We start from the raw sequence: 14863 nt of genomic DNA on the forward strand, positions 1-14863 counted from the left end.
GAGGCAACTGATCGATGACTCTCTCTCATCGATGTTTCTAACTCTCTATCTCTATCCCTTCCTCTCTGTACAAAATCAATAAAATATATTTAAAAAAAAAATGGAAATGCAACGTAGCAGATTTGGAAAAGCGATTGGAAAAAGAAGAGTGGATTAAACCAAAGCAGGATGGACACAAAGGAAAGAGCAGATGTCAATAAAACTCAGACAATAGAGGAACTTGAACCCAAACCAGTTATTTGAAAAGAAAAATACTATTAATAAACTAACATGGCTGACCTAGAAAATCGTGAGAGAAGACACAAATTGCTAGTATTGAAAATGAATGCATGAACCCCAATGCTGGTCCCACAAACAGCAAAAGAACAAGACAGCACTGCGAACCACTCCATCCTCATAAAGTTAACTATTAGATTATGCAGACCAATTATTTCAAAGACACAAGCTACCAAATCTTGCGAGAATAGGAACTAAACAGTTCTGTTTTTATTAAAAGAACTGGGGTCTCTCCCTCTCCCTCTCTGAAATCAATCAGATATATGTACATATATATGTATATGTATGTATGTGTGTGTGTATGTGTATATATATATATATATATATATATATATATATGACAAAACCCAGAGAGTGTACACCACCAAGAGTGAACCCCAAGAAATACTATGGATTTTAGTTAATAAGAATGTGTTAATATTGGCTCATCAATTGTAATAAATGTACACTAATGTAAGATGTTAAAAACAGGGAAATGGGTAGTTGGTGAGGGAATATATGAAAACTGTATCCTTTGTTCAATATTTTCGGTAGATCTAAAACTGCTAAAATTGTCTATTAATTTTTATAAATATCTAATTTAAAAAGTATAGCCTCTCATTCCTTTTTTTTTTTTTTTTTTTTTTTTTTTTTTTTTTACCAAAGTATAAAACAGGGACATGCGTTTTACATTACCTGTTCTCATTGCTGTTCCTTCTTTGCTTAATGTCCCTGCCATTTCCTGGCCTAATTTTCTCTTTTCTGGCCAAAAATAACGGCCAGCAGAGGATGCTAGAAGGCAGGCATCCCTCTGCCCAGAGGGGCCTTGGGCTCTGACTGGCCGAGCTCTAACTGCCTGGCTGCCCCCTCGGGCACCTGGGGACGAACACCCTGCTCTGAGCTTTCGGAGACCTGTAGTCTGTCTACAGAGCGGCTGAGAATGTCTGAGGAAAGATGAGCCCTCTGGACGCTGGAGGGAACTCCCAGCTTTCCTCATGTTCATGTGTAAGGCGAGTTGAAAGGTGTTTGCTTGCTTGCTTTTTCATTTTGTAGATACCAGAGTTCCCCATCTAGCTAAGTTCTCAAGAAAATTAGAATACATTTCACTTAAGTTAACCACTGTTTAGCGAGGGATCCAGGTTTTGGCTTAATTTGCTGTTGCTCTTCAAAGAAAACTCTCAGTAACGAGAGCAAGTAAATGAAGCTATTAAAAGCTTCATTTAAGAGAACGTTTCTCAGAGCCGTCCAATTAACCTGTAAAATCATTCCACATCCAGGTCTTTACCGAGGAAGCCGGTTCATTAAGAGTTTCATTCAACTGGTCCGTAAAATTCTGAATGTGACTGCCCCGTCTCCAGAGATTATCCAAGCAAGGACGTGGGATGATCCCGCAGAGCATGACATGGGAAAGTGCTGGAACTATTTATAGCAGCTCTCGCTCTGGAAATCCCAGGCCTTGCCGTCTATTTATAGTCACTCCTTGGGTTAAAAGGGTGAACGCAGAAATCTTGAAAATGCTGCCTCTTATCCGGCGTGGAGGGAGACGGGTCAGCTGACTCCGGGGGTTTGGTCACCAGGCTTGCGGAGAGTCGTTCTGAAATGACAGCACAGGCATCTCTCTTGGGGGAACAACGGGCTTCGTCCGGGCGAGCAGTTCCCGATTCAGTGACGCTGACTGCAACCTGGATGTCGTCCCCGCACGTGTGGGGAGGGGAGCGGGGTGACAGGCATCTGCACAGGGGCTCACGGAGACTCTCCAGCCAGCGCTGGTCCGTTCAGCAGGATAAAGTGACCGAGTTTTCCATTCCTCCGGGGAAGACCACCTCTGAGAACTCCCGCCCCCAGGCCCCCTCCTCACGCCAGGACCTGCCGGCGCCAGGAGCCTGACTGTCCGCTTCTCGGTGTGCTCTGGGAGGAGGGAAAAGTTAGGGTTCCTGCAGCTGAATGTCCTGAGAGTCCTGAGCACGGGCCTGCCTGCGCCGGGGCTGCGGGGAGCGGCCCAGCTTCTTCAGAATGCATCGTCTGGCTCATAGGCTAAGAGTAACGTCCGTGACTCCCACTGTGGAGAACAGCATGGAATTTCCCCCAAAAATCAAAAATGCAACTGCCATTTGACCCAGTGATCCGACTTCTAGGAATACATCCCAAGACACCAGAAACACCAATCAGAAAGGACATATGCACCCCTATGTTCACAGCAGCACAATTCACCATCGTTGAGATCTGGACACAGCCCACATGCCCGTCAGTAGATGAGTGGATATAAAAGCTGTGGGACGTTTACACCATGGAATACTGTGCAGCTGTGGAAAAATAAGGATCTTTTACCCTTTGAGACGGCATGGAGGGACCTGGAGAGCATTGTGCTAAGTGAAATAAGCCAGTCAGGGAAAGACAAGTATCACATGATCTCACTCATGTGTGGAATCTAATGATCAACGTAAGTTGATGAAAGGAGTGGACCTAGAGACATGGACCATGCCTTTAGCATACACATGACTACGCCTTGATCATACAAATGCACCACACTGTTATCATACAGGTGACCACGTATTTATCATACAGATGACACCTTGATCATACAGATGGCCACGCCTTCATCATACAGATGATGCTTTGATCATAGAGATGACCATGCTTTTTATCACATAAATGACCACGCCTTTATCATACAGATGACCACCCCTTGATCATGCAGATGATGCCTTGATCATACAGATGACCATGGCTTTATCGCACAGATGGCCATACCTTGATCACACAGATGGCTGCACCTTTATCCATTCTGCTGTCAGTGGGGGCTCCACAGGGGCTGCAGTCTCACTCCCACCAGCAGTGAGGAGCTCCCCCCCCCCACCTGCCCTGCTGCTCGTTGATGTGTCATGGCAGCCACTCTGTCAGGTGTGAGGCAGCAGCTCACTGTGGTTTGAGTGACACTGAGCATCTCTGTGTACGTCTGACAGCTGTCTGCCTGTCCTCCTCCATGTCCTCTGCCCACTTTCCATTGGATCACTTGTTTCTTGCTCCGGAGTTGTCTGAGCTCCTCATCTATTCCTCTACCATCCTCGGGGACATCCTGCCCACTCAGCAGCTCCCCTTTTCGTTTGGTGATGGTTTTCTTCTCGGTGCAGAAGCAAAAAAAAAAAAAAAAAAAAAAAAAGCAAAACAAATAAACAAAAGCAGACATAGGAACAGACTAAATGGAATGCTGCTGGAGGGGAGAGGCATGGGCACCCGGCGGGTGTGGCTCGGTGGTTGAGCATTGATCTAGGAATCAGGAGGCCAGGGTTCCATTCGCAGTCAGAACACATGACTCTCTCTCATCATTGATGTTTCTGTCTCTGTCTCCCTCTCTGAAATCAGTAAAAATATATTAAACAAAGAGGAGGCGAAGGGGACCAGAGTCAACAGCATTGCCATAGCTTGGCAGGGTGACAGGTGAGCCCACACTCCTGTCAGATGATCACAATCCCCCAAAACGCTTGGGATCACACGGTTTCCTGCTCAGAAACTTCTGGTGCTTTTCCGCGCCAACTAAGTGGAGAGAAGCCGCGCTGGCATGGGGTTCTGGGCCTCCCACACCGTCCCTGACTCGGAGCCCCGCTGCCCGCCCCGCAGTGCAGGGAGGGTGAGCATCGCTCCATGTGTGCCAGTCCCTGCTGCTTCCGGGGAGCGGCCGCGCCCACCTTCCCCGCCAGCAGCTTGGACATGGCTTTTTTCTTTCCTTCATAGGTTTTTACTGAGTTCAGAGAGAGAGGAAGGGAAAGGATAGACACAGAGAGAGACACCGCTGACCCCAGGCCTCCAGCCCCCAGGCCCAGGCCCCCCAGCCCCTCAGCCCCCCAGGCCCAGCCCCAGGCCCTCAGCCTCCCAGGCCCAGCCCCAGGCCCCCCAGGGCTCAGGGAGCTGAGGCTTCGCAGGGACATCTCCGGGTGAGTGTGCTGCGTGCTGTGACAGGACAAGCAAACAGAGATGGTTCTGGAAGACTTCCAGACCAAGGACTGAGCTCAGGAAGGGTTTGGTGAGCCGGGCTCAAGGGGAATTCAGGGAACGCGACACGTTGGTCTCCCTTGGAGTGGCAGATGGATTAGACGTGACGGCTCAGGAAAGGGCCATTTCAGCTTGGCGAGGCTCTGCTGTGAGCCCCCGAGAATCCGCCTCCTCCCGCCAGCCCCCCTCATGGCTTCACTGGGACGCGGCCTGGCTTGGGGGGGGGGGGAGGGCTGGCTCTCAGGACGCTGACTTTGCTCACCATGATGTGTGTGGGTTTTGGGGAGGGGGTTCTATTGGTGACCTTGAGCATTGCCCACTTCACTCGCAGCTGCAGGCACCCTGTTAACTCCTCGGCTGGTTTTACCCGAGGGATCGAGGGGTCGCTGCCTGCTGGGCAGAAGCCATGGATGTGATGAGAGAATCCCGACAATCTGGGAATTAGCACTGGGTCTGAGAGCGGCAGGTGGTGACCAAAGTGGCTGCACCTACCCCTCCACTTTCCTCCGAAGCTACGATCAGCCACCTCGGCTCCTCCGCCCGCTGGTGCACCTGGAGCAGGCGCTCCCCAAGGACCTGCTTCCTGGCCCTGCACCCCCTTTCCCCCCCAGGGCTGGTGCCCACCCCGAGAGCGGGCCTGTGCTTAGCAGGGCCAACCAGCACCTCCTCCCCTCGCCCTCAGGAACTGCAGTTACAGAGATGTCCCTGGGCCAGGAAGTCCAACGTGGCTGTAATGCCGAGTCCCAGCATGGACTTCAGGGGGAGGCGGCAGCACAGGCGTGTATTTCAGGGGAAGGAGGGGGCGCAGGCGTGGATTCCGGCGGACGGGAGTGGGGGTGGGGGTTGGGCCCAGCACTGAGAACCCCTCCTCCTTGTCCCTAAGTTCAGGGTCCAGGCGGTTCTGCCCACCTCCTGCCCTCAGCCAGGGAGCAGGCAGAGCCTGGGCACACTGCTTCCTGTGGGTCTAAGCGGGGACCTGAGGGCCTTACAAGGGGCCCCGGAGCCAGTCACCGCAGGAGGGCGTGCTGGGAACGTGACCGCTGCAGGCCCCTTGCAGGCAGACGGAGGGGAGTGGCCACCCAGCACTCTAGGAGGGCTGCCTGAGCCTCCACTTCCAGTCCCGTCCCTTCCTGAGGCCCCAGAACCAAAATCAGAACCAGAACCAGAACCAGGCTCCGGCCGAGCCCTGCCCTCCGGCTGCCCAGCTGTTCACACTCAGGATGCCTCGTGGTCCCCAGTGAGCAGCGGGTTTCAGCGCCCCCCTTCCCTCCTGTGCGCTGCGTTCACGGTGACAGGGACAGAGGGAGACAGCTGGGGAGTCCAGGATGGATTCCTCCTTCCCCTGCAAGCTGGCGCAGGAGGGGAGTTAGCTTGTTTCCGGTGACTCTCCTCCGGGTGTTGAAGACATGAACTGCCGCCCCACAGAGGCTGTTCGAAGTGAAAGCAGAACAGAGACGATGGCCAGCGTCCTGGAGCGGGGAGGGGGCACGGGATGGGGGCCGAGGCTTCGAAACACTGACGCTAATGACCAGGCAGGATGCAGCCATCACACTCCCGGCCGCCAACCAGCATGCGTGTCTGCTCCTCCACTCCGTCACTTCCATCCTCGTCTCGGGAGCCGCTCCTGTGACAAACTGAGATCTGTCCTCCCGGCGCAGAAAACAGACCCACCGTCCTCCATGGAGACACAAGCTGGGAGCGGGCCTGGGCTTGAGCCACAGCCACAGAGCCTCTACACGCGTGCATCCCGTGACCGGAGGACCGAGAAGTTAAGCAATGATTGAACACGCAATAGCTGTAAGTAAAAAATCACCCTGTCTTCATGGTTTTGATTGTTTATTATTTAAAAATATATTTTCTATTGATTCCAGAAAGGATGGAGAGGGAGAGAGAGAAACATCAATGATGGCAGAGACTCACTGACTCACAGGGGATGGAGCCCGCACCTGCCCACCCTGCCCGCAGGGGGTGGGAAGCTGAGGAACCCGCTCTGGCCTCCAGAAAGGAAGGGGCTAAGCAGGCGGGAGGGTGAAGGAACGGGCTGAACACAGACACACATGGAGACGAGTGGAGCTCAGCTCAAGAAGATGCAGCGAAGGGAGGAGGAGGAAGGGGGAAGGGGAGCGGGAGGGAAGGCAGCCCAGGAGGCTGGGCCTGCTTCATTTGCAAAGCGCTCCGAGCAGGGCAGGTCCGAGCCGGGGTCCCTGCCTATGGAGACAGAGAAGCCAGGCCTGGGGTGGAAGGACCTCGGCCAGGGGAGGCCCAGCACCTGGAAGGAGCCGGCGTGAGGCTCGGACGGCGACCGTTTCCAACAGGAAGTGATGAGTCTTTCTCTTCAAACGACAGCAGCGCTGCTGACCACTGCCACACAGTCCGTCCCAGGCCAGCCCCTCGGCTTCCAGGGCGCCTCCCGCCTGCCACCTCCACACAGGGCCTGGGCAGCTCTGACGGCAGCCTCCCTGCCGCCTTCAGAGTACACGCGCCCCGTCACGGGCTCCGTCTCCGAGACCATCTCAGCCGCTGCGGGCACTGGCCTGCTCATGGGCCCGGCTGGCAGGTAATCCCCAGGCTGGGCCTGCCACTGCCCCGGGCTTCCCTGCAAACCACGCCGTGGCCAGCCCTAACCCTCTCTCCTAAGGGCACGCTCAGAGAGGAAGGACCGGGAGGGGCCGTGGAGAGAGACCTGCTGATTTCCATCTGCACACACACGTTACCGAGACCAGCCGCGGCTCACGACCTGCCGAGAGGAGCCAGGCTGCTGGGAGGAACGTGCGCGCTGCCGCCTATGGAAGGACGTCCGTGTCCACCTGGGACCTGTCCTCCAGGCAGTGGCCCAGCCGGTGGCCGGCAAACACCGGGTCCGAGAGGCCCAGCCGGTGGCCTGCAAACACCGGGTCCGAGAGGCCCAGCCGGTGGCCGGCAAACACCGGGTCCGAGAGGCCCAGCCGGTGGCCGGCAGACACTGGGTCCGAGAGGCCCAGCCGGTGGCCGGCAGACACGGGGCCCGAGAGGTCCAGCTGGTGGCCGGCTAACACCGGGTCCGAGAGGCCCAGCTGGTGGCTGGCAGACACGGTGTCCGCGAGGCCCAGCCGGTGGCCGGCAGACACGGTGTCCGCGAGGCCCAGCCGGTGGCCGGCAGACACGGTGTCCGCGAGGCCCAGCCGGTGGCCGGCAGACACGGAGCCCGAGAGGCCCAGCCGGTGGCCGGCAGACATGGGGTCCACGAGGCCCAGCCGGTGGCCGGCAGACATGGGGTCCACGAGGCCCAGCCGGTGGCCGGCAGACACGGGGCCCGCGAGGCCCAGCGGGTGGCCGGCAGACACGGGGCCCGAGAGGCCCAGCCGGTGGCCGGCAGACACGGGGCCCACGAGGTCCAGCCGGTGGCCGGCAGACACGGGGCCCGAGAGGTCCGCTGCTCCAAGGCCGTTTTTATTGGTTTTTGCCCGGCGACCTGCCGCGGTGGTTACCCTGCTCCATCGGCCAGCTTGGGAGCTGTCTTCTCAAACAGGACATGGCACTTTCCCCCGTCTGTCAGGCCCTCAGTCTCTCTTAGCAGGCTTCACAGGTTCCCGTACTTCTGTTACATTTATTCCTAGTTAGTTTTTAGGTGTTGTTATAAACGAATTGTATTCTTCCATTTTCAAACTGGTTATGGATAACATATATAGTAATACAATTAACTTAGTTTGGTATATTGGTTTTTGTATCTTGTAATCTTGTTAAAGATTATTTTTTCCTTGATTCCTTATCTATTTTACATACCATGCCATGTGACCTGAGAGCAGTTTTACTTCTGCATTTCTAATCTGCCTGGGATCCAAGGAGGACAGTGAGAGCCACCTGTGGGAGCCTACAGACCCCCTCCTGAGCCCGGACCTGGGGCAGGCTCCCCTGGGCACTGCCAGGAGGACGGGAGGTTAAAGGCACTTCCAGGGCCGGGCCGGGCGCTGTGAACCAGGGGGCGCAGTGAATGGGGGGGAGGGCGCCGTGAGAGCACTGCCTGTGTCGGACACAGTTTTAAATCCAAGAGAAAGCCCTCATTATTGTCCTGCATCTCGACCTGGACTCTGGCAGGTGCCCCTCAGGAGCTGACCATTGTGACGTCAGGGGACTTGAACTCAGGGGGAGGTGGGGGGGGTGATAGCTACACCAGCAGCCACCCTCCTGCCCCCTCAGCAGGTGCCCGGGCAGCGGCCAGTTCCATCCGGGACAGCAGCCCGAGGGCAGCGTGGGGGACTCCCTGCTCCGGCCCCGCACCGCTAACCTAACCCTGAGTCTCACTGCACAACCAGCACCTGGACCGGGGACAGCGCGGCCATCTCCGGCGGACGGTGGCCAGAAAGACCAGTGTCTGGTGGAACTGAGGGCACGACCACTCTCTGCAAGGAGACCAGGAAACGATCCCCATCTTTATTCACCAGAAGAGAAAGGCCTGGGGGGTCTGGTCGGCCACTCCAGACACAGACGCCCCGGCAGGCCAGCTTCCCAGGCGCGGAGCGCGGGAGGCAGGCTGTGGGGGGAGCCACGCCCAGGCTCGCTGCAGTGTGGATGCCCTCTGGGGGCCGTCTCCGGAGCGTCGATGGAGCCGCCTGGGGCGGGAGGGCCCTCACGGCCGCAGCAGGTAGTCCTCGCAGGCGCACACCGTGTGCTGGGTGACCGAGTCTGCGGAGAGAGGGCAGGTGGGTGGGTCAGTGGCCAGCGCACAGAAGCCGTCCCCTTTCTGTACGAGCGTGAGCCGCCTGTGAGGTCTGCGGGGCCTAGTGCCGCCCTCTCCCCTCGCCCCCGCGGCCACAGCATGTAAATCAGGCACACGCACCCCACGCTCGGCAGCCACGGGAGCCGTCGGAGCTACTGGCTTCGCTCCTCAGACCACCAAACGGGCCACGTGGGTGACATCCACGCGGGTGAGGGAGTGGGAGCCGCGGGCCAGCACGTCAAGCACCCCCGGCCCAGGAAGACCACATGTCCCCCCTCCCTGAGCCTGCCGTCAGGTGCCCCCCGACCTCCCTGCCCCCCCAGAACCCCAGCTGTCCCTGACCTCCCTGCGCCCCCAGAACCCCGGCTGTCCCTGACCTCCCTGCGCCCCCAGAACCCCGGCTGTCCCTGACCTCCCCGCGCCCCCAGAACCCCGGCTGTCCCTGAACCTGCAGACAGAAGAGCCCCCCCACACACCTCCCTGCGCCCCCAGAACCCCGGCTGTCCCCGAGCCTGCCGTAAGATGCCCCCTGACCTCCGCGTGTCCCCCAAACCCCCGCGCAGGTTCCTACCGAGGATCCACTTCTCCGACAGGTAGGTGACGGCCTCCTTCCTCCTCCCCTGGCAGGGCCCGATGAAGAGGCTGGCCTGGCGAGGGACCCCCGTGACCCGGCCCCCGCACAGGAGGACCAGTTCCCACAGCTTGGCTCTGGGGGGGTCGCTGGCCGGGGAGATGAACATCGTGGGCTGGTCGGCGAACAGTGTGCCCTGGTACTGCCCCGCGGACAGGTGGCGCTCCCGGCGGCAGAGCTGTGGGCAGAGACACAGGGTCAGGCCTGAGTGCGGGGTGTCGGGAACACGCCCTCTTTGGGGTGGCACGTGGCACAGCTGTGAATCCTGCCTCCGAGGCCCCGAGCAGGCGGCGGCACAGAGATGGCGTCTCTGAGCCAACTCCAGGCAGACGGCGCACAGGAGCCATTCCGCGTCCTGGCGGAGCTGCCGAGGACACCGGCTGTGCAGCAGAGAACAGGGTGTCCACATGTCCATGCGTCCCGCACCGTCCTGCCCGCACCTGCAGGGCATCCTGTCACAGGCCCTCGAGGGCCCCCATGTGGTGCTGAGGTCCACATGGGAGAAGCAAGCTGGACCCCTCACGCCCCTGGTGCGTGGCTGGGAGGGACCGGGCACAGGGCTGCCGGGCACCGGACTGGGCAGCGGGAAGCCTTCGGGACGGGATGCGGGGATGAAGACCCTGACAGTAACGGAGCTGCTGTCCGGCTCCCTGCAGCGGGTCCCCACGCGCTGACCTGCACCCTCGCAGGGACTCCGATGGCCGGGCCCAAGCAGCCCCTGTCGGAACACGCCGAGTTCTGGTCTCTGGCCCTTTCCACTCTGGCCATGCCTGCCAGTCTTACTGCTGGTGCAGCCGGGGATGGCCCCGGAGCCAACGCCTCCAGGCAGGCAGACAGGTAGGCAGTGAAGAGCACAGCCCCAGGGTCTTCTGAGAACTTAGTTCGGACCAACGACTGGAGCTCTGCAAGGAGCTGAGTCCCAGCTGCAGCGGAGGGGGAGGAACAGGCTCCGAAGGGTCGGACCGCTGGTGCAGGGACAGGGTGGGAGGAAGATATGAAGATAAAACGAGGCCCACTCCGCAGCTCACACCCCGCCTACTCTGCAGCCCAAGCCCCTCCCACTCTGAAACACCTGCCCCATGGCCCCAGGACGCCCTCTGGGTTTTCTCTTGCCCTTCCCTGGGCCTGGGCTGGCCTTCTCCACAGGCCACGTGGCCGGAAACCGATCGTGGTCTCACTAATAGAAAGATGTGGAAAGCTGGTCAACCTGGAAGCTTTGAAAGGTCAGAGCCAACCACTTCCTAACTGAGACAATGGTAACTGAGGCAACTTCCTCACCAAATAATCCTGTAAACCCTTACTGATAAGATAATCTGCCTGCCTAAGGGTGATGGGTATGTCCCAAACCTGAATAAAAGGATGGTAAGACCAAAGCAAGGCATAATCATTCCACTAGAGGTGGGCTCCCGCCCACCGGGTGGAAGCAATACCCAGGAAGTGCCTCGCCTCTCCTCTCCTCTCCTCTCGTCTCCCCTCCCCTCCCCTCCCCTCCCCTCTCCTCTCCCTCACCCTCCTGCCCCTGCCCCCAGGGCTGGGTCTGGTGGGCACAGCCGGGAGCTCAGAAAGCACCATTTCCTGGAAGATGGCGACACAGCCCTCCGGGGGGAGCCGGGGAAGAGAAGCCACCAAGATGGGGGACAACGGCACCCACACGAGATGCTGGGCTGAGCTCTGGGACAGTGAGTGAGGCCTGTCCCCTCCGGCTCCTGCAGAGGTGAAGAGAAATGAGGGGGCGGGGGACCCAGTGGCATGCCGGCGCACACACCTGCACCTGCACCTGCACCGACTGAGGTGCAGACCCACACTCCTCCGTCTGAGGAGGGGAGACGGGAGGGTGCCGAAGCAACGGCCAGGGGAAGTGGTGCCAACGACGCCACGACGCCTCGGGGTTTCGCCGGCAAAGCCCCGGGCAAACCCTGCCGTCAGGCCTGGAGGGCGTGCCCAGGCTCAGGGCTGCTTTTCAAACCGCTGTAAGTTCCTTTTCTGGCTTTACTGAGCGACAGGACGTGCCATCAGCCCCGACAGGAGCACCACGTTTCCAAATGGAACTGCCTTCAACGACCTGCCAGTGCCTTAGTCTGGCCGCGGGCCACACAGCGCAGCGGTGGTGTCTGAGCTCGGGGGCTCCAGGGTGCGAGGGCCGAGGAAGGATCCAGCGGAGGCTCAGCACCCGGGCAGCACGAGGTCCCAGCCGCTCTGGGTCAGCTAAGGGGCGAGGCCTGGGCGCAGCCGTTACTCCAGGGGACGCGGCGAGCCTGTCCCTGTCACAATGGAAGGGCTCCGCTCACAGCGTCTGCCTGAGAGGCTCTGTGGCTCTGAGGCCCGGAGCCGAGGAGACATCTGCCAGGACTTGGTGCTGTTTGGAGTGGGTGCCGTTGGCCGCGACCCACTGATCACAAACGCACAAAACAAGGCCGCTGCCCTAAGAAGCTCGAAAGGGGAGGGAACACAGGCACCACAGCAAGGCCGGCCATGCCCCCTCCCGGGCGTGTGGGGAAGGAGCAAAAGGCGGGTCTCCACCTCCTACGACCTCACAGTGTGAGCAGCGCTGTCCACTGAGATCTTACCCCCAGCAGGTCTCCGGGAGGCTGTGAGGGCCTGGCTTCTCATTCGGAGGGTGAGGAGCCCGCAGACCCGGACCAGCACGGGCAGCGCCCACTTCTCTTAGAGGCTCCCACAGGGCGGAAGCAGCAGAGGCCCAAGGGCCACAGCCCGCGGCTATGGGCTGGCGCTGTCCCTGGTGCTGCAGCCACGGGCGGCGAGGACAGACCGCAGGGCGGAGGGCCAGCCAGCCCAGCCCAGCCCCGCTGGCAGCCACAGACAGACGTGCATACAGGTCACATCGATAGGAGGCCACAGAGGCCTGTCTCCCAACGCAGTGGGACACACATAGAAGGCGGGCTCTGGTGCAGAGTTCGCTCCTGGCTGGATCGGCTTGGTCTCCTGAGAACCCCACAGCCATGCTCAGTGGGAAACGACGGCCAGGGGCCTTACCAACAAGCGCCGCCTACAGAACATGCCGAGGGTGGCGCCCCTCCTTGCTGGGCCTTCCCAGGTTCTCTCTTCAAGTGCACAGGTCCCGGGGGAGGGCCTGCATGGTGGGAAGTCACAGACATGCATAATGACGACGTATGGTTTCCTAGCATGTCCATCCGCCCAGCCCGCTCCCGCGCCTCTGGGCTCAGGGCAGCCTGTCCCGGAGCTCCAGATGGGCGGGGGACAGCGAGGCCGCCACATGCTTGAGACTCAGCCATGTGGCTGCGTGTCCACTTCATGGCTACACATGTCCCATTACTCTCTGACTCACCTGGCGATGAGCACCGGCTGCTTTCTCTCCTCAGAGGACATGCTTCTGTTTCCCGGGGAACTACCGGGAGCGGGCGGCCATGTGGTGAGGTCGCACTCGTTACATATCAGTGGGAAACTGCAAACAGCCTCTGCAGTACCTGCCATTTTATCCCGGAAGCCAAGCATGCATCCTAGCGGCTCTGTGGGCCATTGCTCAGCACTAGCGTGGCCCCAGTGGGTGTGCAGACGTGACTCTCCGTGGCTTCTCCGGGCATCTTCTCCTGTGCCCTTTTGCATTCACAGCACTTCCCTGTGAAGCTCCGGTCTTCGTTCTGGCCCCTTTTTAAAGAACTTGGATTGGGTTGTAAGAATTCTTTACCCATTCTGACTACAACTTCCTTTTCAAACATATGGACTAGGAATAGTTTCTTAATTCTGGGGCTTCCCTTTCATTCTCTCAATGATGTCTTTAGAGAACATAACTTTTCATTTCCAGGAGGTCAAACTCCAGCCCATCACACACTCACATAGACACCAGGCACACTTGTATACACTGAGTGGCAATAACCCACCCTTTGGCCGGTGTCAGTCGGTAACAGAAACTTAAAAACCCGGCGAAGGGAAACTCCCTCAGAGGACGCCGAGTCCTGCTGTCCCATTGACCGTCTTGCTCAGACGAATGGGCACCACGAGCCAGGCCTCCCTTGGGGCGGGGAAGCTGAGGGAGCCTGATCACCGGGGACCTGAGCGCTGTGCCCACTGAGCCCGGGGAGGTCGCGGGGCAGCAGAGGGCTGGCCGCACTCCCAAGGTCACGTCCACAGCGCCAGGCAGTCACGATGTGCCCACAGGGGCGGCTCCTCAGCCTCCAAGGTGCTACCCGAGACCCTGGCACCCGCCTCACCAAGGACGATGCACAGACCGAGCTCACCGGGGACAGACCAAACGCGGAGACACCACCTGCCTGGCGGACTGAGCGGCGGAGCCTCGCTTGCACTGGGATGCGGCGGTGCATGGCACTGCGGGCTGATGCTCATACAACGAACGGCTCTCCACCAGCCCAGCAGCCACGCTCCCTGGTCTTCAGCCAAGAGGTGGACATGGACGTGTGAATGCTGACGGAGGCCTCACCCGCCGAGGCCCTTCAGCTGGTGACGGCGCTGCGCTCCCTCGACCGAGAGGCGGTCGGTCCTCACTCAGGAGGGGCTGTCGCTAAGGGGAGCCGGGAGGCGTGCAGCCCCTGCACAGGGCGATTCCAACACCCTGCCCTCCGGTTTCAGGGGGCGGGGAGGGAGGGATGCGCAGACGCACAGGGGCTTTCCAGGTGTGAGCCCCTCAGTGCGACCCCATAGGATGGGCACATGACACCACACACCTGTCCACACCCAGGACGCCCAGCACAGGGGGCTCGGGGACAGCACATCAGCACAGGCTCATCGGCTGTGACAAGTGTCCCGCCGGTGAGTGAGGCTGAGAACACGGAGGGTGTGTGTGGGGTTGGGGAGAATATAGGAAATTTCTGTACCTTTCTCTCAATTTTGTAACTATTCTTAGCAAAGGTCTTAGAGGTCCGAGCTCCGTGCCTGTGGTGTAGCCGCGGGCTGGCCGGGCTCACTCCCGGGACCCATTCCCCGCACGTCTGTCCGAGGGCCCTCCTGGGCTCCCTGTCATGGCCTGAGGCGGCGGACCTGAGGGCAGCAGCAGGTTTCACACGGGGGCTCACGCCACATTCCAGGCAGCACCGCAGCCACATCCTTCAGGCAGGACAGACCAGCCAGCCCTCCTCTGAGCCGAAGCTGAGCCCCCATGGCTGTGCCAGAGCTGGGCTAAGCCTCAGCGCAGACAGGAGGAACAGCTCTTTCCGTCATTGCTGTCCCCACCCGGCAGTGGGCAGCCTGGGGGCGGCAGAAGCTGGAGGCACCTGTCCTGGGTGGTGGTGGTGGGGGGAGGGATGTGTGGCTCTCACACAGACAGGAAGGAGAATTCCTCCGCGGCACGCCCTCCT

At 59.3% G+C, this 14863-nt stretch overlaps 1 protein-coding gene across 3 annotated transcripts in view; it reads right to left on the bottom strand.

Moving 5' to 3' along the window:
* Positions 1-8174: 8174 nt before the first annotated feature.
* MCPH1 (microcephalin 1) overlaps positions 8175-14863 on the bottom strand; it is an 88109-nt gene continuing 81420 nt past the window's right edge. Inside the window, exons 10-11 of one of the 3 annotated variants that reach the window (XM_045576229.1) lie at positions 9513-9750; positions 8175-8907 (exon numbers count right to left, since the gene is read on the bottom strand). In XM_045576229.1, coding sequence (XP_045432185.1) covers positions 8852-8907; positions 9513-9750 — 294 coding nt within the window. In that variant the 3' untranslated portion in view covers positions 8175-8851. The remainder of the gene's footprint in view (positions 8908-9512; positions 9751-14863) is intronic. The other 2 variants (XM_045576230.1, XM_036423172.2) reach the window with 2 other exon arrangements.

The sequence above is a fragment of the Pipistrellus kuhlii genome, unplaced genomic scaffold (assembly GCF_014108245.1).
Source record: "Pipistrellus kuhlii isolate mPipKuh1 unplaced genomic scaffold, mPipKuh1.p scaffold_m20_p_78, whole genome shotgun sequence".
Taxonomy (NCBI): Eukaryota; Metazoa; Chordata; class Mammalia; order Chiroptera; family Vespertilionidae; genus Pipistrellus; species Pipistrellus kuhlii.